A 25,270-nucleotide genomic window follows, 5' to 3' on the forward strand; every position below is an offset into this window, starting at 1 on the left:
GATGTAATTTTCCTCCAGATAGGTACACATTTTCAGCTCCAAAGCTGTATTGGGCAGTGTCCTCTCACGAGAGTGACCATCGAGGCATCAATGCTATCTCAATATCATGCCATTCTTGATATCATGCCTTCTCCTTGCCCATTCTTTTATATTTTCCTCGCTTGAAGCCTGGCTTTACACCACGTCGTCGCGGCTCACCAATAGGGTTTTCGTTCATGGTATCAAAATGGTCTACATTGGATTCATCTTCACTTACATCTAAGCTCATTTTGTACTCAAATATAAGCGAACAAAACTTGTAAACGAAGACAAATGAACCTCTAGGTCAAGCTCTAGGTGAAAATGCGCATTTTATTGCATATTTATTTTTGCACCTCGTATTGTTACGCACGCGAATTATTATCATGGCCACTGGCCAGCCTTTATGGGGTATTCCGATTTAGAAGAAAATGAATGGAGGAATGAGTTAAGATTCAGCGGATAATTAAAACCAGTAAAACGCCTTTTGGGCGAAGAACGAGCGAGCGTGATAGTGAGCCCTGCACGTGCGGAAGGGCGAGAGGGTACTTCCAACGGGCTTGCGCAAAGCACCCTTCTAACCGGTCGCTAGCGGTGTACCAAATTTGAACGCAATCGGCCCAGCCGTTCCTGAGATCTGGAAGCGGCATTCTGCACGTGCGCACGTGCAAACGGGGTCCAAACTGACTTTTGCACGGCACCCTACTAACTGGTCCCCAACCGTGTACCAAATTTGAGCGCAATCGGCCCAGCCGTTCTCGAGATCTGGAAGCGCCACCTGCACGTGCGCACGTGCAGTAGCACCTTAACCGCAACACATGGGAATGCATTGTCTGGTGGGTGCCTACCTGTATGCCAAGTTTCAGCGAAATCGCCCCAGTAATTACCGAGTTATTAAAATGGGAACAAATTTGACACCTCTTATTGTTGTATTTTGCACGTGCACTGGGAGTGACCCACATGCATCGAGAGTATCCTATTTTTGGTAGAAGGGATGCTGCTACCCTACAAAAATTACCGCAAGTCAATCGCCCAAGCGGCTGCTGAGATATGAGCCTCTCAAAATCACTACTTTTGCAAAGCAGCTTGAACACCCTTGACTTTTCACGTGGCACGTGCCACGACGGTCACTGAGGTGTAACAAAAGTAGTCAATTACGGGGTACAAGGGATGGGGCTACCCAGCAAAAAAGACCGCAGGCCAATCGGTCCAGCGGTTGCTCAGATATAAGCCTCTCAAAAGCGTTACAGGCCGGGCCGGGCCGGGCCGGGCCGCTCATACTGAGATTTTTCCGTTATATTGAAAAGACTCGCTTCGCTCGCTGCGCTCGCTCGCTCGTAATAACCGAATGAGCATTCCCGCCAAAATACCAAGCACATATACTTGTATGACATTTTTGGGTTTAACTTGAATTCCTGTGGTTTTAATTTGAAATCATGATATTTTTTAATGAAATTCCCTCGTTTTTATTTGTTGTCCTGCGGTTTTAATTAGAAGTCCTCTTGCTTAAATTTGAAGTCCTATTTATTTTATTTGAAGTCCTTTTATTTTAACTTGATGGTAAAAAGGTGTAGTCTATTTATACACCAACAGTATGCATTTCAGGTGGAGGTGTACCAAGTCCTGCCTCGCACTTTGCCCAAATCAGCGCATACCGTATGTCTGTCGGCTTCTTAGAAAAATGACGATATATCTGCGGATAGCTTCAGAAATAAAAACACTTCAGGAATAGCGTTTACGTCCTGTAAATATTAATAACTGTAATGTAAATAACCAGCTTTACTTGAAAGTATAGATATGTTGGGATATACCTAAGGATGATCGGTGAGACAAACCGGAGCCATCGGAGACCGTGTAGGAGACAGGCTGGGCTATTTGTGCACCTCTGCGGGGGTCACTGAAAATAGGTCAGAGCGAGACGGTACTGCCGTGAAAATGATTACACACCCTTTCGGTGTGGATATCGTGGCAAAGGGCATTTTTACTTTACTAATGGGCCACGGTGAGGATGTCCGATTAAAATCTAACCATTTAGGTACGGCGACCCGTAGTTGTTTCTGTACGTACATGAGCCCCTATTTTAACCATCTGCCCTGTTGGCAGTGCCCAGTAATAATTGTGTGCAGGGATATCAACCGCGGGTCCCAATCCAGTGTATACGAGCAACTGATGGCTTCTGTATATGTGTTCTGATAGTTTATTGTGGTTCCCTAGAAGGCTGGAAGGGTGCTGACACATTTTACTGAGCATTCGCACGAATTGTACCGGCTACCGGCCAGCTGGCAGGATGGACTCCAGCTCCGCGTGCGGCACTCGAATGCAGGCGGCCAAATGGCCGAGCGACGCGTGCCGCCGCCGGGCCGATGGCGCCTGACGGGCTATCAGTGACTCGATCACCGGGCAAGGTGGCCCGGCGCGGCGGACGGCGCTCGGCGCGCCCCGCGCCCATGGGCGCCGCCACCGGGGGGGGGGGGGGGCGGGGGGGACGCGTCCCCCCCACTCTCAGAATGGAAGGGGGACGTCCCCCCCAAACTCATTACGGAGCGAGCGAAGCGAGCTTAGTCTTTCGTAGATAACGGAAATTTCTGAGTATGAGCGGCCGGCACGCTTTTGCGAGGGTTCTATCTCAGCAGCCACTTGACCGAATTACATGCCATAATTTTCGGTAGGGTAGCTTTATTCCTTCTAACAAGTGTTGGACTATTCCCGATGCATGTGGGAACCCCTGATGCACGTGCCACGTGAAAAATGAAGAGGTGTCAGTTTTGTAACAATTGCAATATCTCGGTAACTACTGGGCCGATTGCGCTGAAAGTTGGCATGTATAGGTAGGTACCCACTAGGCAATGCATATTCATGTGCTACAGTTGGGGTGCTGCTGCACGCGCGCACGTGCAGGGGTCGATTCCAGATCTCGAGAACGGCTGAACCGATTGTGCTGAAATTTGATAAATGGTTAGGGACCGGTTAGTAGGGTACCGTGCAATAGTCAGTTGGGACCCATTTTGCACGTGCGCACGTGCAGGGTGCCGCTTCCAGACCTGGGGCCGTATTCACGTCGACTTCGTAAGTCGATTTTCTTTCGTAAGTATAATTTGGTATTCACGTCGACACTTCTCAAGTTTTTATCGCCGGAGTTCACGTGAATAAAAAAATTTACTTAAGAAGTAGGTCAAACTTAAGAAAATTCTTACGAAAATGATCGACGTGAATACGGCCCCAGAGCTCGAGAACGGCTAGGCCGATTGCGCTCAAATTTGGCACATCGTTAGGGACCGGTTAGTAGGGTGCAGTGCACAAGTTAGTTGGAGGTACCTGGTACCCCTTTACAATTTCGCACGTGCAGGGCCCACCATCTCGCTCGCTCCGTTGGTCGCCCCAAAAGACGTTTTACTGGTTGTTATCCATACTCGAAATTTGCTTAGACCCTTCTGTCCAATGAGACCATTTCAGAGCCGGAAGGATGAAAGAATTAGTGGGAGACATTGGTCTGGGCAGCCACCCCAGTGAGCCACAATTGCCCACTGGCATTCACTGCACCTGGCAAAGGACTACATATAGCTCCAGTGGAGCCATTCCTGCATGGGATAGTTGCCCGTCCAGCCCGGAGCAGGGGGGTTGCGGCGTGGAGGAGAAGGATTTGACTGTCCTGAGGATGGAAGAGATAGAACGGTGCCGAATCTGAGAGGGTCCAGGAGGTTTACATACTCAGTAGGTATATGGGGTGTGGGCCTACATGCATTGGTCTGACCCCTGACACCTCGGCCAACAAAATCTCCAAATGGGCCTAATTTATTTCGTCAAACCAGCCAAGAGAGCATGACTTTAAACCAATCCGACATCGGAGTCAAAATCCGAACAATTTCGAAGACTTCAACTCCGACTCTAGCCAAAACTATCAACTCCGACTGATTCCGGCTCCGACCCCACAGTTCTGCAGTCACACGACACTAAATTTCCAGCTTCTAAGAAATAAGCTATACGGTTGAGAGGACAGCAAAACTTTGAGGCGACTTGACTACTTCACTTGGTGACCTGACCTAAGGTTTTCTGGTATCAAGCTTGTTACACGGGCTGCAAAATCCGTATTTTGGAGCAGTTTGCCTGATGTTTTTTTTTTTGCCAATTTTCGCGGCGCTTCGCGCCGATTCATGCACGACCCAAAAAGAGAGATTGTTACTATACAACGCCCCCTCCCCCACGCGGGTATGCAATATGCATTTCCTATGCAATATGCATTACCGATCAGATTAGTGGGATACATCAGCAATTATAGCCTGATAGAGCACTGGAGGTTTTGCCGTGTCAAATTGAATCGGACATCGGATGTGTATATAGGTAGGTACTTGGTGGGAAATCGGTCTATAGCCATACCTACTTCCCTCAAACCAGTTGTTTTGCCACAATTATGAGTTTTTATGCTTAAAATGGTCAGAAAATAACATAATGAATATTTGCAAAGAGGATTTTATTTTATTTTTACATAAGAACTGTTTTCCATCTTTCGTAGAGGCTACTTATATTGCAGCGGAAGCTGATTACGCGTTGACCAAGCATACTCGGATTACGTAGTTGAAACCAGCTGAATGCTGATTGGCTAGCATTTCTCCGTAAGGGAATGGATTCCTCGGTAATGGAATGACAAAGTGTAGTCTATGGGAATGACTTCAGTCTTCAAACCTAAAATCGATACCGATATCTTTGGCCAGGGTGATCGTTGGGCCATAAAAGCTCTTGATTTGTTAATTCTTGTCTCAGCTCAAGCTACACAACTGTTACTTCAGTTTAAAACCCTATGTTAAAAGTGGCATATTTGCTTTAAACGTTCAATACATTGGACCGAAAAAGCCACGGTAAAAATGTATATTTTTGGGTTTTCAGTCGGTCAGTCCGTCCCCCCCAGTCAAAAATCCGTGGCGGCGCCCCTGCCCGCGCCCCCTCCAACACCCGGTGCCGGCGCGCGCCGTGGAGCCGGGCCACCACTCCGCCCGGCACGTCTCCCAGTACAGGGTGACGCGGCGCCCTGCCCCGGGCTGCGCGACCGCACGCCTTCCACGGAGTGAGCAGATGCACCGCCACGGCCGCCGGCTGGCGTTCGTTCCGCGCTCCTGTCGCGGCGGCGCGTGGCTGGGTCGGATTACGCGCGGGAGCGCTGGTCCACCCACCCCAGTGTATGTGACCCGGTGCCGGTGGCCGCGGCGGCGACCTGCGGGACGCCGGTGTTTGTTGATCGGAACAGGCCCCGGGACCAGTTACATCAGCCCCGTGCAGTTACCACGCCTAACTCGGAGACGGCTCCTCTTTATCATGTCCGATTGCAGCATGTTTAGCGGTAATGTCGTCAGCTTTTTGTCGATGTTTGTGACCATCAAACCTTCATATTCGGCATGCCTGTTCACAACGCCCCTTCCCAGAAACCTCCCTGTCGATGTCGTTTTCTTCCAGAAACCCGTCTTCCGATAATGAATGAAACCCTCACAGTTGGAGTCGGGAGCCCAGTGGGCCATGTTTCCTGACGTGTCATCTCTGCAGCACTCCGGTGGACTGTGCTGCCGGTCACTGATGACGTGCTCTCTGTTACCCACAGGGTCGTCGCCCCGGCTGGACTGTCTGCTGGACATCTGGGACTCGCTCGTCCTGCGGAGCCGAGCGTGTCGCGCGGAGGAGCTGCGGACGGAGCCGGCGGCGGGGCCGGGGGAAGTGGTGCAGAGTGGCACGAGCAGAGGTGCGGAACTGTGTGCCGGTGACGTGTCGGCGGCGCCCGGCTCCCCCGGCAGTCGGCTGGACTCCCCCAGCCGCGGCGGGAGCAGCAGTCAGTGCGGCGACCCCTGTACCCCAGCGGTGGACAGTGTGGTGAGTACGGCGTCCTTCCAGATCTCTGCTCTCCCGGGGGACGCGGGACGCGGCCTCTCCGTCCGGGAGAACACCCGAACTGTGCGCCCGTCGGTGCTGCCCGCGGCGCCCACGTGCAGTGAAGTGAGCGCGGTAGCCGCATCGATGGCGATAGGCGACGCCGACCGCGCGGACTGGGAGATCTCTGTGACAGCCACAGCGAGGGTCACGCGCCGACCGGCCTCTCTGGCGGTCCCGCTGTCGGAACCCCTGTCCCGACCCTCCTGCTCGCCCTGCTGCCAGTCACGGTACTCCCCATCGTCAGAGCTCGGCTCCGCGCACCCGTCCAAGACTCTGGCGTCGCCGCTGTCCACGCTGTCAGCGCCCACCACGGACAGCGGCATCTGCGAGACGCCCTCGGAGGAGGCGTGCTCGTCGTTTGAGCTCTCCATCACGGGCGAGAGCAGCCTGTCGGCCGGTGGCGACAGCACCGGGGACGAGGCGGCGCGCGGCCTGTCGGAGCGACCGCGGCTGGCGGCGGGCCGCGAGCGGCGCGCGCCGCGCTGGAGGACCGCTGAGCTGAGGCAGCGGCCGCTCTCCGTGGTCAGCACGGCCTCCTCATCGTCCTCGTCTGGTGGCGGCTCGCTGCCGCGCTCCCTGGTGCGGCGGCGACCGGCGCGCGGCGCCAGAGATGTCACAGGTGAGCTGGGGAGAATCATAGGTGAACAGGGAGATATCACACTTCACAGGTGAACGGGGTGGATGTCATGGGTGAACGGGAGAGACAGCACAGGTGAACAGGGGAGATGTCACAGGTGAGGGGAGATAACGTTGGTGAACGTGGGGCCAGAGAAACAGAGCGGGGAGGCTGAGGACGGGGAGAGATGTCAAGAGGAAGGCATGAACGATCCTCTGCCATAGCGCTGCTGATGCATACCTACTGCTTCAGTTCCCTCGGCCTCCGCAGTGCCGGCCGTACCTATAAATAAATGTCACTACTCTGGGTATATGACACCGGCTCATTTATCAGTGTCGATTGTCGACACATTCCAACACACGCTATGTTCAGTGTCTCTCGCAGAGAGAAGCGCACACGACGACCGTCGCATACAGACGGCATCTCGGTGATGGTAAGCCGACTTTGGAGGTGGTCATGAACTGAAGCAAACTAAATGGAAAGCCGGACCAACCATCCGCCACATACGTGACCGCTGCGAGAATAATTGAAACGTTTTTATAAAATGACGTTTTATTTTATATGATATTATAACCTATAGGTATGTAAGTAATTTATGAGATATATGGAAAATGTTCGTTGTGAGTTTTCTTGTGCTCAAACATTCACCTGTATATAGCTCTTTTATAATTTATTGTATTGTATCTTTCATTTTGTGAGCTGTAGCATATAGGTATGGTTTCAGTTGATGTTTTATACGTAAATGTCAAATGCCCGGTGGGCTTGAACGGAATCGACGCACGGCGAACGGCACGGCAACGAATCTCTGGATTCGAACACAACATGGACGGTGGGCACGACCGATAAACTTGTCCGATAGACACATCCGATCGACACGTCCGATAGACACGTCTGTGAACACGATAGATGATCGTCATAGCCTAATTTCAACACGATAGCCTAATTTCAGACCTGTTACTGGGTGCTTCCTTCACTTGTCTATAGCGGCATTGCAACTTTATTTTCAAAGCCGTTATTCAATTCATTTTGACATTGTATCGCGTGTCATTACCGTTCAAAACCAGAGTCGGTCTTTTGTGACTGGGGGATTGTGACTGTGGCGGACCTGTGACTGTGTGACTGTGACTGTGTGACTGTGTGACGGTGACTGCTGCTGACCGGTGACTGCGCCGCTCCGCCGCAGACTCGGCCGGGGACCCTCTGGCGGTCGGCGGCGGCGGCGGCGGCCTGGCGCGCACCCAGTCCCTGCAGCTGGACGGCTGCGTCACCCAGGCCGACCGCGTGGTGGCCGAGATCCTTCACACGGAGGCCGCCTACGTCAGCGACCTGCGAGAGGTGCTGGAGGTGAGCCACCACAGAGCGATCACCAGGGGGTCACTGACGGGTCACCGATGGGTCACCAGGGTCACTGACGGGTCACAGACGGGTCACCGGTCACGGGCCAGAGTAGCGGCCGGGCCGGGACGACTGGATGTCAGGCGGCTTCTTTCAGCTCAAAACGACATAAAACACGGAATTCGAAATGTTTTGCTATGGAGGTTAGGAACGGTAGGACTTTGGGGTCTCACGCCAGGCTACGACTCCAGAGGTCATGGGCAGGCCTAACGGCTGCGCTACACTCTCTGGGATCACTCCGTACCATAAAATAAACACTATGGACAGGCTGTCCGAAACCGAGCGTCAGCCGGTGTTTGATCGGAGACGGTATTTACAAATAACTGCACTCGGTCTATGTAGCTGCCAGAGTGAAAAAACGCAAAACACTTTATCCTTTGGCCGGGCACGGTTACTGGTATATACGGTCGGCCTCCTCCGTTGACACTGGTAGGCATCTGCCAAATATCTGTACACATCTGCCATATCGGGTACCAGTACAGGTAACCAGTGGACAGCGCCTGAGCGCTGCTCAGTCGTCACTCGTCACCTCCGCGCTTACGGCGGGAACTTATTTTGTATGCCTAATGTGCAGACGTCTGTCCTTCGTTGTGACTGGTACCTGGAGATGTTTCTGCTCCAATTATCGTTGTCCATTATCCATGGGACAGCCGCTTTGTGTCCCAGACCGCCCTGGGACGGACCGCTGTCCTTGAAGGGTTGAACCGCCGCCGGCCACCTCGCGCCCGACTGCGAGTCGAAACCGATCGACCGGCGGCGCTGCGACCTTGAATGGTCGTCCCTCGTTGTGTCAGGCCTCTGTTCCATCTCACTGATCAGTGGTAAGGGACACTAGTTTCAGAGATGCAAATGTCTCCCCAAAATCAGACCCACCAGAAATCAGAACCAGCGCTAGAACTTTGTGATATATTCTACGCATTTGTCCCTGGATTCAATTTTGGAGTCACAGTTCTCCAGTCGCTCAGTCATTATGTTTCTTATCTATCTTAAACCGCTTTTGTTTGGGAGATAGAAATGATCTTGAAATGGAAGTTGGGCAGCCCATGAAATGCAGTGATTTATAGTGAATGACCTTTCCCGGCTATTTTCAGTGGTATTGTTCAGTTTCATTCGCAAATTGAGGAAGGATATTCACTAGTTTCTAAATTGTTGAAAGGGACAAAACTTATGAGTTCCGATTGTGAAAGTGTTATCTCTCCTTTAACCCTCGCCGGACCTATTGGTTTTCTACATACGCGCCGGCCGAGGGGGGGGGGGTACGACCCCCCCCGCCGTTTCGCCCCTGGTGGAGCTAGCGCGTCGCGGAAAAAACGAGCGTGTGCGCCGTTACGAGACGCAGAGATTGGTACCCGATTTTAAGGTCCTAGGTCAACCGGTGACCTCTGAGATCAGGTCAAGTGCCCCAAGGTACGGTTGCGTTTTTGGTGAATAACTTCGCAAAAAACGGCCGCAGAGCCGCGATTTGGGCACCATCGTGTTTGTCTCGCTCAGGCGCGTTGAATGATATACTTTTTGTTCGGGTCAGGTCAACTTAGGGTGTTGACCTCAGCACTGGCGGATCCAGGCTTGCTTTTTGGGGGGGGGGGGGGGCAACTCATGCAGGAGCCAAACCTAGGGTACCCCCAAACCCTGTTTTCTCATCGGATTTAGGCCACTTATTTTTCGTCACAGCCCTGACACTATGAATATTTTTTTTTTTTTAACCCGCGCCCCACTGGGGTCTGCGTTAGAGTTGCAAAATTTCCCTACCGCACTACCGGCATGCCGGTAATCTTTCACTACCGCAGGTTTTTTCGTGGTATTTGGCATGTCCTGCCGGTAGCATGCCGGCATTTTTGATTTTGCACCAAAAAAAAAAATCAGCATATGATTCAAACTTTGGACACTAAGAGGCTATTGAATTGTAATAACAGCAATCTTAGCCACTGCAAAATACATTTTGTGGTAGAAGTTCCATTGCTAAGGGTAATTGTACACATGAACATCAGCATTTCACAGGTTTGGCTCTAATAAGAATTGTCAAGAATCTACTGTGGTCTATCAAAGGAAGAATACTCATTCATGTTGCAAAAGCACAACCAATTAGTAAGTCTAATGGTAGGTAATAGGTATAATACCTACAATAAAATAAATTAATGTTAATGGCAACATTCCCTAGGCAAAAGGCAGAATCAAAACAACACAAAACACATTGCTTGGAAACTGGCCTTGAGTCCTGAGATGTGGTCTGAGATACTCTACAAAGACACTGAAAATCCAGCTGAAAAGGCAGGTGTTAGGTAGCCCTGAGCCTAACTTTGGTCCCAAAATGAAATGAAAATGAATTAAACTGGCATTTTGTCTTATCTTTACAAGAAAACACAACATGCAGACGAAATGAATAGAAAGTGGCGCAATATGATCAGCTGATCAAGCAACCAAGGATTGACTTTTAATGTCCCCTAAAAGAAGGATGTAAGCTGATGACGTAATATTTATTCATATCATATGCCATTTTGGTTGAATTACTCAAGAGAAGTGGATTTTCTTGTAGTGAATAACACTCACAGTGTTGATTGTATTGGAATTTAATATCGTGTTGGATGATTTTTATCAATAAAATCATTCACGAGGCAGTAGTTTGCAGTCCTAAAACTTTTTTTGCAGTGTTTTAATCAGCTGGTTAAAAACTGTGTTATGGCGCATCTGTTTCGAAATCCTTTACCTATAACCTTGTGTTTGTTCCCGCGTTTGAGATAGGAGAGGATATTATATCGTTTTTATACATATTATTTGGTGACTTCTCAGGACAAGTGAGTTATTAACACATATTTTTACATGATTCGTATCTTACTCACGAGCCTACAAGCCATGGCGGATAGGAAAAAGCAGATGTTGATCTGGCTTCCTCAGTTAGGAACATGGCCAAATCTGTAGTTTTTTTTTTTAATATTGTGATTTATGACTAGCTATAGTTCATTTTAGGGTAATGTGGAAAGTAAGAACGCTTGTGGTAAATGTGATTGCTGCTCACTGTGCAGTCTTCAGAAACACATTTCAGTAATTCAAGTTCTTTTTGACCTTGCTTTTTTGATGAATGTGTTAATGCTTTTTGTAGGCAATACCTCTTTGATTACAGGTGATATTTTATTTTTAACAGCTGTAAACTGGAATTGAGTTTCAAAATTGTGGTATTTGTGGGGCCAACTCAGCCAAAATCAGGCTGCTGGAGTTTTGGTTGGACAATGGGTGGCTGCTGGGTGGGGCGGTTACTGAAATTGCCAAAATGTGGCATCTCATGTAGGGGTAAGCCAGAATCAAGAATGCAGGTTTTTAGTATGCCGGTAATTTGGCGGTGTTTTTGCTTGGGGCGTGGTAGCATGCCGGTATCCCAGAAAATTTTTGTGGGGCGGGGCGGTGCCGGTAGCAGCCCATTGGGAAAACTTTGCAACTCTAGTCTGCGTATAACACGCCCTACTGGGGGGGGGGGGGGGGGGGCTATTCATAGCCCCCCCTCCTAACTCCGAAACTACTGGGCCGATCGTCAAAATTCAAACAGCATCTGATAGTCCCGGAAAAAACTGTCGAGCGAAACCTAATTTCATTGACCTCGAGGTCACCGATGACGTCACAGGTCAGGTCAAAGTAAAAATTATTAGCATTTTAGCTTCTTCACGTTTTCGGCTCTGGCCGCCGTCTTACAAGTCAGATCAGGCTCATTTTTTGTTCACACACTCGTGAACAGATGCTCTAGATACTCTGAGGGTACCAAACTTGTACTTTGATTTTCAGGCAAGGTCAGGTCATCACAGGTCACGAAAATATTATATCATCCGTCGGTCACGTGACACATGTTTTATGGTCCATTTAGGCCAAAAATTTTGAATTTGATGTCGTCTGTGTCATTCTAGGTCATTTGGAGTCAAATTTAGCTTAGGTCAGGTCACTTGCAGGTCAAAAAAGGTCAAATTTTGAAGTTTAAATTTTTCAACAAAAAAGGTGTCTATTGGGTGCAGTTTGAGCGCAGGAACACGATGGTGCTATTTATATTGGCGTACGATGTCAAATTCGTGCTGAAAAATTAATTTGAAAAATTAATCATTGTTAATTTTTTGCAATAATGCGTATAACTTGGCCATTTTTGAAGATATTTAGCTAAAACTTGCTAGAGTTAGTCATAATTATGCGTTCTATCACATTTATTATCATTAGAAATTTTCATAATTTCGGAAATCCGAGATAGCAGTTTGATAGCGCAGTCTATTCTGAGTCCTCTCATGCAAAGAAATTGGATCTAGCTTAAAAACTGAGCTCTTGGGAGCGATTGCCGTGGTTCAATGTTTTGCGTCGAAATCGGCCGAACATGACGTCACTCTGACGTCATTTCCGGCCGACCTATGGTAAGTACGAAGTTCAAATTTTGACACAAGGTGTCAAATTGATGCAGCCGAAGGTACTGAAAGTTTGGCGTCGATACGTCAAGCGGTTTGGAAGTTATTGCAGAAAAACGGGAGGGGGGCTATAAATAGCCCCCCCCCCAGTGGGGCGCGGGCTAACTAAAAAGAAAAGTATATAAATGGTAGCCCACCCGACCCATGCCTTTATATTACTTTGTAAACACTTACCATTGCTTTTGTCGACCAGTTAACCCGCTTCGAGTCAGTGCTTGGGTCCCTTTGCGGGCCGGGAGGTGGTAAAACACTCCCTGTCTAACTCGGCTCCTGGGCCACGCACTGATTGAACTATGTTTCATTATCGTTTGGGGGAGGGGGCAAATGGGCCACTTTAGGCCTCTGGGAAGGGGGCATGGCCCTAAATGCCCCCTCCCTGGATCCGCCAGTGTAAGAGACCATTGGAGCTGCAGTTGGGTACCTCAGACGTCAGGGTACGCCCTCAGATGTATAGGACTCGCATGGAGACCTCTTATGCTATAGTGGACTGAAAGGACCCAAAGGAGCCTGTCTAGGGCTCCCGGAGATAGACGTGGGCCCTCAGGAGCCCGCCAGAGCCCCCAATGAGGGATAAGTGAGGGATACCAAGTGCCTGCAATTGCATATTGCATAAGCCATAACGCCTTTACAAATCAATACTTATATATATTATGTATCAGTGGCAGATCCAAGGGGGGCCACATGGGTCATGACCCCCCTTGGTACGCCCGGGGGAACCACAGGCCTAGCAAGGGGCCCCACATGCTTGTCAGGGGCACCCCAGGTCTGTCAGAGACACAGAGACCTGCCAGGGGCGCCGCCGGCCTCGCATGGGGCACCATGGGCCAGTCAGGGGCACCAGAGGCCTATAGCAGGGGTACCACAGGCCTTACAGGGGCACCACCGGCCTTGCAGGGTCATTTGGGCCTGTCAGGGGCACCACAGTCCTGTCAGGGCCCAGGGGCACCAGCGGCCTAGCAGGGGCACCACAGGCCTGCCAGGGGCACCAGCGGTCTAGCAGGGGCACCACCGGCCTCGCAGGGGCACCACCGGCCTCGCAGGCATCACGGCATCACGCAGGGGCACCTTGGGCCTGTCGGGGGCATCACGGGCCTGTTGGGGGCACTTAAGGCTTGCCAGGGGCACCACAGTCATGTCAGGTCTCAGGGGCATCAGCAGCCTAGCAGGGGCACCCTAGGCCCGCCAGAGGCACCTCAGTCCTGCCAGGGTCCAGGGGCACCACAGGCCTAGCAAGGGCACCACGGGCCTGTCAGGGGCACCTCAGGCTCCCGTGCCCCCCCCCCCCCCGGATCCGCCAGTGATGCCACACCACGCGAAACACCGCCAACTACCAGCTGCCGCGCCATAAACACGTGCCAACAACAGTCTTTTTTTGAAGGTCGACTCCGCTCGGGCAACTTTTGACTAACCCTCACTGCTACCATATTGCTTCCATATTATGCTGTGGAAAGCTTTACTTCACCAAATGGCTAAAAACCTCTATCAAGGTATATTTTCTTAGCAATTTTTCTGACGTTTTTTTTTGGGGGGGGGGGGGCAAACAGGCCACTTTAGGCCTTTGGGGGGGGGGGCATGGCCCCGTGCCCCCCTGGATCCGCCAGTGGACCTCAGGTCAAGGTCAGGTCAGCACCCCCAGGTCACGAAGTTGGTCGGAAGAGGTCATGTCGCATATCATTCGATTCGGCAGGTCTTCCTGAGTCCATTGGTGGCTTTCTCGACTCGCTAGCTCAATTTGATCAAGAGTTATTGACGAAAAACTAATATGACCTTGATGACGTCATAAATGACGTCACGCAAGGTCAACATTGCAAAAGTGGCGCATCTTACCTTGCAAGGAGTGCATCAAATCACGGTTATGTGTGCTTGAGATAGTTGGAGATCGTTCCCGGCGCCAGAATAGCAGTTTTCATTTTTCCCCATTGACTTACCTATAATGGTGAGGTCACGAAAATGACCTGACCTCATATGACCTTTAGGAAAAATCCGAGATATACAAGTTGTGAGACTCATAATGGATACTAGCTCCTGCAAGTTTCATTTCCCTGTGACATCTCCTCTGGCAGTGAGGGCGTTGCGAAGTTGCGACATCTGAAGACCGTGCAGAGGTTCACTTATGACGTTATAGGTCAGTGACCTGACCTGACCCAAAAATGCGGTTGGTGTCAAAAGATCCAGCTTGGATCAAAGGTCAGGTACGCCAAGTTTCAGCTCTCTATCGCCAGCGTGTTCGGAGCTATCGCGAAAAAACCCTAGAGGGGGGGGGGCACCCGCCCCCCTTCTCGGCCGGCGAGGGTTAATCATATACCTTCTACATCCTAAAGGTCATAATATGCAACCCGTTTTGTTTAAACAAATGTGGTAAGGTAGGTAACAGATTCTCTGATATCGCAAGGTCGAGATTCACTCACTACCTAGCTACTGTTTGATGTAATCCAACCTAACTTGATGCCTAAAACGAGCGACGCTTGAATTTGTTTACGCAACTTACTTTATGATTAATTGATATCTCAATAGTTTACTAAGCTTGATAACTCCCATTACTAATAAGCCACTAATAAATCAGTTAGAACGAATGATTCATGAAATGAATCAGTGAACTTCTACATCCGTCAATCCATATTTATGGGTTTAGTGACGGACTATATATACGCTCTGCCGGCTTAAATGTTGATGCCGAACGATTTTCGTGAACATTTTGGTTGACAGTAATCCATACATCAGCACATTTGGGACTTCGATGTCCCGGTAGGATCAAGCTTTTAGAAAGTTTTTGCTCTCCGACAGTGCATGAGGTAGCGTCGTAGTTCGTATTGTTCTGCAGTAACGGTCTCGCCTCTCTGATCATCATGCATGAATTGAGGATTCACCTTTGGGTCTAAGTTTCGGCGGGTGGTGTATCTGTACATATAGCTGTTACACCATTTGGTAGCATCTTTAATTATTTCGGATGTTTGTGTAGTGTTTCAAAGCCTTGGTGAATGCCTAAACCTAATGCATTCGCGTTGACCAGCATCAGGATGAGTACCTACTGAGTAGGTAGGTGCTGAAGAAGTAAATTTGTGCACAGCATGATACATTGACTGACCGTTTAGGTTAGCCAAGCTTCATCCCCAAGGCTACCAAACCAGAGCCACGACACCTGTCCAGCATACGTTATACCTACGTTTCTTAGCACAGCCATGCATAGGCGGCGGAACGGGGAGGGCACCGGGGCACCGTGCCCCCCTTTGATTTTGGCATTTTAACATTAGCCCTATGGGTGTTGCATGGAAAGAATGGGATCAAAAGTCGGCAGTGCCCCCCCCCCCCTTAATTGAAGGTGTTCCGCCGCTACTGCAGCCATGATCCAAGCCAGTTAATCCGTCTCTATACCTACCTGCGCTGAGCAGTGAGCATGCGCACGTGACGCCGTTCACCGCTGAGGGTGCTAAGCGGCTGCAGTGTGCAGCACGCACTGTGCACTGTGCAGCGGTCTTGGCACGGCTGGCCTGCAGGACGGACGGTCGGCCCCCTGACTCACCCCGGCGCCCTTCAGTGCTCAGTGCTCATGTCGTCTGGCTGCTGTGCTGCCTTCTGCTGCCAAAACCAATCAGAATCGACAATCGACATGGACTCGGCTGGGATGAAAGGAAAGTGATCACTGACCAGTGGGCTGAGCAGGTTGTGGCCGCGAGCCGCAGCTGGCCCTCTGCCGACTGCCGTGGGGTCAGCAGTCCACCCAACACAGACAGCACGGCAAGCACATAAGGCAATATCGTTTGTGACATGTATGTAGAAATGACCAGCGTCTCCGGTCTCGAACAAACGCAGGGAATTTCTGTTCGACAGACGGGCAGCCATGTCCTACCAATGCGTTGACCTCGTCAGACATTGCGCTGTTTTGTGAAAAATGATTTGATGGTGCTGCCCAGGGTTGTCGATTTGTGAAAATGGTTGGGGGTGCCCAGAGCTTTAACCCTCGCCCGTAGACATTGGGGGGGGGGGGGGTCGAACGGACCCCCCCCCCGTCGGTTTTTCGCGAATAACTCGCGTAAAAAGTGACCGATCACGACGAAACTTTCAGTAGTGCCCTCGCGTTGATCAATTTTACACCTACGCTTGAAATTTCATGACCTGACCCAAATGACCTTTGACCTGTAACCTACTTTTCGAGATCATGTTTGGCCGGAATCGCAATTTGCGTTTAGCTGCGAGTTTGCAGTCTTTTCGTGGTTTCAAGCGTTCAAACATGTGATATGATGTTGCTCACATGCATTAGGGTGGGTGTCAAGGTCGCCTGAAGGTCAGGTCAGGTCATTGACGTTTGATGACCATTGACCTTTGATAACCTCGGTTCACTTTTTCGAGTTTTACATGTTTCTAGGCTAGTTTTTGGAGCTGAATTTTGGAGCTGATTTCGAATTTAGCAACCATATGAACATTTACGAAGTAGTTTTGGTGCCTTCGTAACATGTTACGAAGCTGTCAGAGGCGGTTGACACCTAATACGAATACCCGGCAGGACCCCTACTGGTTGACCTGACCCGTCCTGACCCCACCTGGCCTAAATGCATGACGACATCTTTGTGATCAAAACTAACATAATATTCGTGATCAGCACCCCGAAAAGCCTCATAGCAGCCACACTTTACGACGTTCTAACAGGTTCCGATTTTCCCTTTTTGGGTCATTGACCTGACCTGGAAGGTCAACCAATGGCCTATGACCTTTAAATTGGGTATCATCGGCTTCCTTTCGTCACGGGAAACACGCTCGTTTTTTCCGCGAAGCTCTAGCTCGATCAGGGGCAAAACGGCAAGGGGGGGGGGGGCTCAACGGAACCCCCTCTAATATGTTCCCGGCTGGAAAAATACCAATACCGGCGAGGGTTAAGGCAGACCTCATATGCCATTCTTTTAGATAAAACTGCATTAGTGTTAGTATCAGGGCCTCGGATAACATGTTAACTGGGTGGGCAATCGCCCACCCAGTAGTGATTTTTGCCCACCCAGTGGAGTGTGTTTGCCCACCCAGTAAAGACGGAGACGGAGCACTTTTACCCGCGCTGGGCCGGTGCTCAGCGCCTTCCGCGCCGGGCCGGGGGTGTGTGTCTGAACACCCCCGTCTAACTCGGCACCTGGGCCACTTAGCGACATGCGGTAGACGGCATTGGAAATACAGTTAAAATGAAGAGAATACTTGGTCTTTATAAGGTCGGGTCAAAGCTCACGTGACCAGAGGTCATAAAGGTCAAGTTTGGATTGCTTGAACAATTTTCGAAAACCTGGCGCATAATTTGGGAACTAATAGAGCTGCAGCGCCGCGGAAGAGCGCATTCGATAGCTCTTTCAACGCTCTTTCGCCAAAGTAGTCCTCAGATTTGACCTCAGGTCAACGGCTTAGCATAAACTCTCCAGAGAGCACAAACTCCAATAATAGCCACTTATGATTTTTTTACTGCCATAGCTCTTTGCTCAAGAAAGTCATGACATTTATTTTGCCAGCCATCATGTTCTTTTAAACAAGGCGCGTCGAATAAACTATACTTTGACCTTGAAATTGCATTTTGAAATTTGTCCCCGGGTCAAGGTCAAGACCTGACCGGAAAAGGTTAAGTTGCATGGCAGTCTATCCGCTCAGTCGATCATCTAGCATGCGCCTACCAGAAGTTATTAACGAAAAACTGTTAGGCTCCCTTTTGTGACCTGAGATGACCTCAGGGATATAAGGAAGGGTTACGTCATTTTCACGTCGGGTGTCATTTTCCAGTTCAGTGTGTCATGTTGAATTGTTAATAGGTGTTTGGAAGTGTTCAGAATGGTGTCCGTCCAGAAAAACGCATTTTAATTCCCTTCCATTGACACTGGTGATAGATGTCGGACTTTCGTCCGTCTTGAGGTGAGATGTTCATTTGTCCGGCCACTATGTCTGCCTCGAGCGGTGGAGTATTAGTAACAACTGTCGCCTATCACCGGGGCAACCCGAGATCATTTCCCGCTGACCACAGGAGCTTTCGATAAGGTATGACGCGTACGGCGCAACACCACCAACACCCAAGATATTTCTATGGACCAAAGAACTACTGACGACGGCCGGAGAAGTAACTGGCCGAAATGTTGTGAAACTAACATCTCAACTCAAGACGGGAACGAAAGTCCGACAACTAACATCCGTGATACTAATGCCTCGTCTCAAGCATTCCGAAGAATTATCCCATGGACTTATAGGTAATGGGGAGGTGGCAAAATTGACCTGACCTTAGGTCACCAGTATCGAAGTTTCGAGATAAACATTTTGTACAAACTGCTGGCCTTATCAATCGGTGAAATTTTCAAAGCAATCAGCCACTCGGTGTGGGTATGACAGACATTGGTACTTCAATCGTTATTCGTAAAAAAAAAAACTGTCTTCCTTAAGCGCTGCTATTTTGACTTGTTTACCCCTGTGACGGCATTTTTTACCTGAACTGAAAATGACCTCAGTAAAAATTGTAGACTTTGTCCGTCTGGGTTATATGGCCTTGGTCCGTCTGTATCCCATGCCATTTACCGCTTGTTTCTATCTTGCTTCGGTCTCGAGATATCACGGGGAGCAGGTATCCGCCCCCGTCGGTGTGAAGTTGGCGCGGAATGCGGATCCCCGTTGGTGCGCGGGTTAAACCATGATATTTCGGAACAAAAGACTATCTCGCCACTCAAAGCAAAATTTCAGGACGTCCGGAACCGAAAACCCATTGACGCGGCACGAATGCGTCGATGGCTACCAAATGCTGCTGTCTGGTATACCGGGTGGCCCAGAAAAAACGTTCCCAACTTTGAATCAATATTTCTCAGAAAGCGATAAAGATACAACATTGAAACTTCGAATAGTGAATGCGGCACACATTTTCAGTAAATGGTGTGATTTTCATGGTGTTCGGTAAATTACTTTTTAAGCGGTTCGTGTTTCTAGCATGCCATGTAAAAATTACTTTTTTGCTCCGATGTTTACTAAAAAATGTGAGTGAACGGGTCACTTTCACCCTGCGGCACCGCGGCCTAGAGCCATGACTTCTACTGGCAGCTAGTCTCATTGATGGTTCGGGTCTCAGGATGACACCTTCCCTCAGGCAACCATGATGGCTCTGTACCAGCGGCATCGGAAGAAGTTTCCAGTTTTCTAACCATCTTGTGGCTCAAATGCTTTCCTGGCTGACATTCCTGAGAAAAGGTAGCTTTTCAACCAGTTTTTTTGTCATCTGCTGGCAATGTTGTTTTTCATCAGCTATTCTGTGGTCTTCTGGCACAGGAACCAGTCTGTTTTAGTTTGTTTTCCTTATCCGGTCGATTTACTGTTTGATCTACTGAAAGGAGGGTAATCAGCAGTAATCCATGCACCGTGCCACTCCTGCTCGAAACATGATTTGGTGTTGAAACGAATGGCATCCATGAGCACCATTTTGACTCAGTATTTGAATATTTGGCACATAAGTGAGACAAAAAATATTTAAAATTAGAACATACGTGTTGGTTTCATTCACGTGCTCTACTTTTTTATTCTTTTTTTATAACATGGGACGTCTAACCCAATCATCACTATCGTTTGACATCGGCAAAAAAAGCAAAAACGTCTTGCTTAATTCAACTCAACATTGCCAGCTTGAAAATGATGGTATAGTGTTATAATTTGGCATACCAATGCGCAAAGAAATGACGCAAACTTGATGAAAATTTTGGCTCGTTATTTGTACTCGTATTTGATATATAGGCCTCCAAAGTTCGGAACGTTTTTTCTGGGCCACCCGGTATGTAAATAAAGCGAAAAATTGTGTCTATTTTTTACGACGCATTCTGATGTACGGCAACTAGAGCAGGGGCGCGGGAACTATTTTCAGACTGGGGGGGGGGGTGCACACCATAATTGAAATTAACCTAGGGTACTCCCAAACTTAGTTTTCTCGCCAGTTTTAGGCCACCTATTTTCCATCCCTTGGCGTTTTCATAAAAAACATTTGCAAAAAAGTGAGATATTCCGTCTTAAAGCTGTGGGGGCACCGCCCCCACGGCCCCAGAGTTGGGGGGGGGGGTAAACTGTCCCCACTGCCCCCCCGTTCCCGCGCCTTTGAATTAGAGAAAACAATGCGTTCAAAGAATCGTAACAGTGATGCCAGCACCAACTTTGGTTGTGGGTGCCCAGAGCCTCTTGGGGGGTGCCCAACTCAGCATTGGGGGTGCCCGGGCACACCCAAAAGTATACAAATCGACACCTATGGTGCTGCCAGCCCAGAGAGCATCTCCCAGTTCCTTGAGTTCTTGTGCCAACGCATTACCTGATGTCAGTGTTTGTAAGTATGCTGTATATTTATGTGCATTGTGTGTGAACAGGCGCGAGCCTGGTACCCACACGCATCACATTGGGAGTGACGTGACCATCGAGCCGTGTGACGCGGCCGTAGTTCAATGGGCCGCGTAACCACGGAGCAGTGAGCGCTGAACACTCTGAGTAGTGCCGTCCGCTCCAGTGAGCCAGTCCGGTCAGCGACGCGTCAGGTGGGCGAGAGCATGCACGCCACTCTCTAGGAAGCCGAGCAACGCCGGCAATTTGCCGTTTAGCCGGCCGTCCGGCCGATTGGCTACGGTTGACTAGAGTTCAGTACTCGTGAAACGACCGCGGCGCAGAACAGCTGGACAGTTGCGGAGCAGGACAGCACAACTGCGACGCAGAACAGCACAACTGCAACGCAGAACAGCACAACTGCGACAGAACGGTAGCGCCGAACAACTGCACAACTGCGGCGCATAACTACCCAACTGTGGTGCAGAGCAGCTGCCAGGTGCGACTCGGAACATCTGCACAACTGCCGCTGCCCTGGCGCAGCAGCTACTGTTCTGTGGCTGCCACTGCTCTGCCCTGCTGCTGTTCTGTGGCTGCCACTGCTCTGCCCTGCTGCTATTCTGTGGCTTGCAGCCACCGCTGCCCCGTCTTGCTGCTGTCCTGGTGATTGGCGTATGGCGATAACATTGCGAGGTCTATAACCGTCCACAGATTGGAAACCTGAAAACCAATATCGCAAAGTGATGAACGTTGGCGGCTATTGTGAGTTTTTCACTTGAAACCTAGTTAAGTTTGGAATGCGCCCTCTCAGGCGTGACTCATATGGCACGTTACATCGCTGAAACTGCCATACAGTGACGTGGATTGCCGTTCCTTGCCGAGTGACGAGCAGTTGAGCCGTTTTTGCTTACCTAACTATGGCGAAATATTTGCGACGAATGTAGTCGTCGCTAGAAATCTGCCAAGTAATCCTGACTGTGCTTTAGCCCTTCTTTTTGATAATGTTGTCCCAGTGTAGTAATTCTGTTAAATGCATTCAGTCACATACCGACATATATGCTCAGTGAAGTACGTTTTATCTGAACTATAGTATAGGTAACTACCCAGCTGCATTAAATCGAAAATTAGAAACGCTGATGAACAGGACAAAGAAAGAGTTTGAAATGAATTGCCAAAAAGGTCATCGAGATGTTTTTTTCCATTTCTGGCTTAACCTCACCACATGATGGCATAATCTCCTCGGTTAATGTCCCCAGCAGTCACCCCGCTTCTTCATTGCCGGTCATTGGTCGGTGGACCGCACGGTGGGTCGGTCGGTCGCGTGCGGGCCGTTACCCTCAGCTGCGACGGCCGCTCGGTCCCCGCGGCGGCGCGGTGGCCAGGCCAGACTCGGGTTTCGGTGTTTCGTGCCGACTGCCAGGTGCCAGCTCAACCTCCTCGCACTGCTGGCGTGACCACTGACCACTGCCTCGCCCAGCCAGCCCTCCATGGCAGTGGTTTTAGTTTCATTCAGTCCATGGATGCGGTGTACTGTACCGTAAGATCTGTTGTGGATACAAGGGTGCCAGCTGAAGAGCTACCATGATGTATTTGTTTTGTTATTGAATCAGCTGCTTTGGGAGGTCTAACCCTGTCTGGGTCCCAGAGACCTTCTGATCTCGTCTGACAAGCGATCTGGGAGCCTCTGCTGCACCGGCCGGCTCCCTGCCTGGGGGTGTAGCGTGCTCCTTACTGCCCCGGTGCAGTTTCGGCGTGCCGAGGACGGGCGTTTTACGGCGGCTGCCAAGGCCGGCGACCGATGGATCCACTTCCTGACAGAGGCCTGATCAGCCATGAGCGCCGTCCGCCCGACCCGCACTCAGCGATCCTACAGCAGATAGCGTGCGCAGCTGCCCGTCCCGATGCCAAAAACTGGTGGGCCATTGGGCAACTGGTGTGGCCCGGCCCGGCGCGGCGCGGTCCCGGCTATTACAGAGCCCTGCGGCAAGCCGGGACTCTAATCAGCTGCTCCCCGGAGTCACCGGAGTCGCACATGTGGGCTCTGCAGCTGCTCCTGTTGGGTCACCAGCTGCTTCTGCGGGCTGGCCAGCTGCTCCTGTCGGGTCCTCGGCTGTTCTCACGGGTCCGTGAGTCACGTTAGATCACATAATTAGTTCGCTGATAACTCTGCTCGCGGCTCTACCGGTCGGTGGTTTGGCCGTAGCGGCCGGCTGATTGGGTGAGCTGAGGTCCGCCGGCACTGTCAGTGTCAGGTCAGAGGTGAGCCCAGAGGTCAGTGCGGCTGAACGGCCGCCGCGCGAGTGCTGGGGGTGCTGGGGGTGTAGGGGAGGCGACACCGAGCGACTGCGGTCGGTGAGGGGGTGCGGTCACCGCTCGCCCCTGACCTCCGACCAAATACTACCCAGTGGTGACCAGCTACACATAAACGCAGGCTGTTTGAAATAGACAAACACAATTCGTTAGAATTGTGTTTTTCTATTGATATTTAGGTGCATTGTGACCGGTGACTCACAAGAACTCTGAGATTGGAAAAATGTGTAAACCGATATCAAATAAAATGCCAACGAAGCTGTTGCAGGGAATGATAGATTCAGTTCGATGATAGCTTGAGATGCCATATTTCCAATCGGCGTTGGCATGTTATTGGTCTTACAAAACTTTGGTATCTGATTGAAATTTGTACCGACGACTGTTGTTACGCAACCAGCAATGACAGGTGAGGCGCTGTGACCTTTAAGGAGAGGTGACCGGTCACTTGCAGGGATCTGCGGTGACCTGTGTTGACCTGTACGTAACCAGCGGTGACCGGTGAAGCGCGGTGACATTTGGTGACCAGTGACTTGCAGTGATGTTCAGTGACCTGTGTTGACATGTGACCAGTGATGACCTCTGAGCGGAGCTGACCTGTGACCTGCGGTAACCAGTGACACATATCCAATTATTGGTTGTAACCTTTGACCAGCGACTTGTGAGACACATACGACGAAAAGCCTGTCTGCTCGAACTGGAGCCCGTTAGAGCCTTGCCGCAATCTCGCTACCACGGATCCAGCAAAGGAGCACCTGGCTCTCAGCACACACAGTAGGTAGTTACTCTGAATATAGCCACCAACATGTATTGCTCACTATCTTCGCGAAGGCACATATTCGAGGAAAGTCCTCCGTGGGTGATGTCAATGCTGCATGCCATGTCAGATCATTGTTGCAGTTTGGCGAGGGTGCAGTGCTGGCACCTGTTTTGCGGCACGGCGGCGGCACTGCCAGTCCGTCACCACTTGCGTGCAACCGTCGCGTGGCAGGGCTGGTATATTCGTGTACATGGCACATGAAAAGTCTAGCAAACTTCCCAAGGAGTGATGGTCTGCCATGTTTGGTGAGCTTTGGTGTTTTGCTGTCTTGGCGGGGTCATCGTGCAGTAGATATGGATCACTTATCGATGATGCAACAAGCTGCGATGACTTATCGGAGGCGTCTTAGGAACGTCCAGGGATGTTTCTATTGCGTAATCCTCGTGTACGGAACGTATACGTTCCGTAACGGCTTAACCTCCCTCCCTAAAGGCCTATCTGCAGCGGTCTGGGTGTGGCGGTATGACTGCTGAGTTTGATCGCTCAAAGTTGAGTGCCTTCCCTTCTGGTTGTCACCAGGGCTACCTGCAGTACTGGCGCGATAACCCGGCGCGTGGACTCCGGGACGGCCACAAGGAGATCCTGTTCGGCAACTACCGCGACATCTACCTCTGCAACAGGTCAGTGGGAGCGCGGCAGGCACCTTCAGACGGGCTGCAATTATACGAACTTTCGATATATTCTTGTAATTTATCTTCTTGTTATTTATAATTTGTAATTAAAAGAATATGGATATAAAGAAACACTAACCTGACGTGAACCGTCACTAAAGGCCAAGGCAATACATAAGCATCCATCCATCTATAGGCACATTTTGGTATGAACGTAGTTTGGTGAAAATTTTGAATGCGGTTTTCTACGTACATAACTAGAATTAGGGAGTAGGTAATGTATAGTTTACACTTGTCTCACGCATTTGAACGAAAATGCATTTCATTGTACGGGACACCTATTGAGGAACTCGATATGTATTAGCAGAATGCAAACCTTTCTTGACGGAAGGATGAGGTGCCTGAAGTCATATGAGGTCATACCATGTTTGAACGATTCCTAGTGACGTCACTGAGTGTATAACACGTCGCTAGGCGGGGCACGTCGGCCAAAGGCAGCGTGCTGCAGCGCCCCTATAGCGTGTGCACACGGGTGTGCACTGCGCAGACTATTGACGCTCGGACTCAGGTTCACAGACCGCATTCCCAGGCCAGGACGACATTCGCAGCCTCTTAGATATACAGGGTGTCCAGAAAAACGGATACTATTATTTTTTGCTGTAATTCCGAAAATAAACACCTTACATTTTAAAATGGCACATGCTTGTATTCGCAAAAATATGGCAAAACAGACAGCAGGTGCCACATGGCATGTAAACTCTTTGGTTAGTCGCGGCAGCTCCTCAAAGCAGATACTCAATGTGAGCGGCCTTACGGCGGATCAGCTCCAGCACTAGCACAGTCTGCAGGTGACTGATGGTCATGTTGA

At 50.2% G+C, this 25,270-nt stretch overlaps 1 protein-coding gene across 1 annotated transcript in view; it reads left to right on the forward strand.

Annotated features, from left to right (window-relative positions):
• Nucleotides 1-25,270, forward strand: part of LOC122372603 — an 82,262-nt gene that overhangs the window by 14,187 nt on the left and 42,805 nt on the right. The window contains exons 2-4 of the mRNA XM_043350005.1: nt 5,606-6,550; nt 7,731-7,891; nt 24,311-24,411. Coding sequence (XP_043205940.1) covers nt 5,606-6,550; nt 7,731-7,891; nt 24,311-24,411 — 1,207 coding nt within the window. The remainder of the gene's footprint in view (nt 1-5,605; nt 6,551-7,730; nt 7,892-24,310; nt 24,412-25,270) is intronic.

This window comes from Amphibalanus amphitrite, unplaced genomic scaffold (assembly GCF_019059575.1).
Source record: "Amphibalanus amphitrite isolate SeventyFive unplaced genomic scaffold, NRLGWU_Aamphi_draft 000037F_arrow, whole genome shotgun sequence".
Lineage (NCBI taxonomy): Eukaryota > Metazoa > Arthropoda > Thecostraca > Balanomorpha > Balanidae > Amphibalanus > Amphibalanus amphitrite.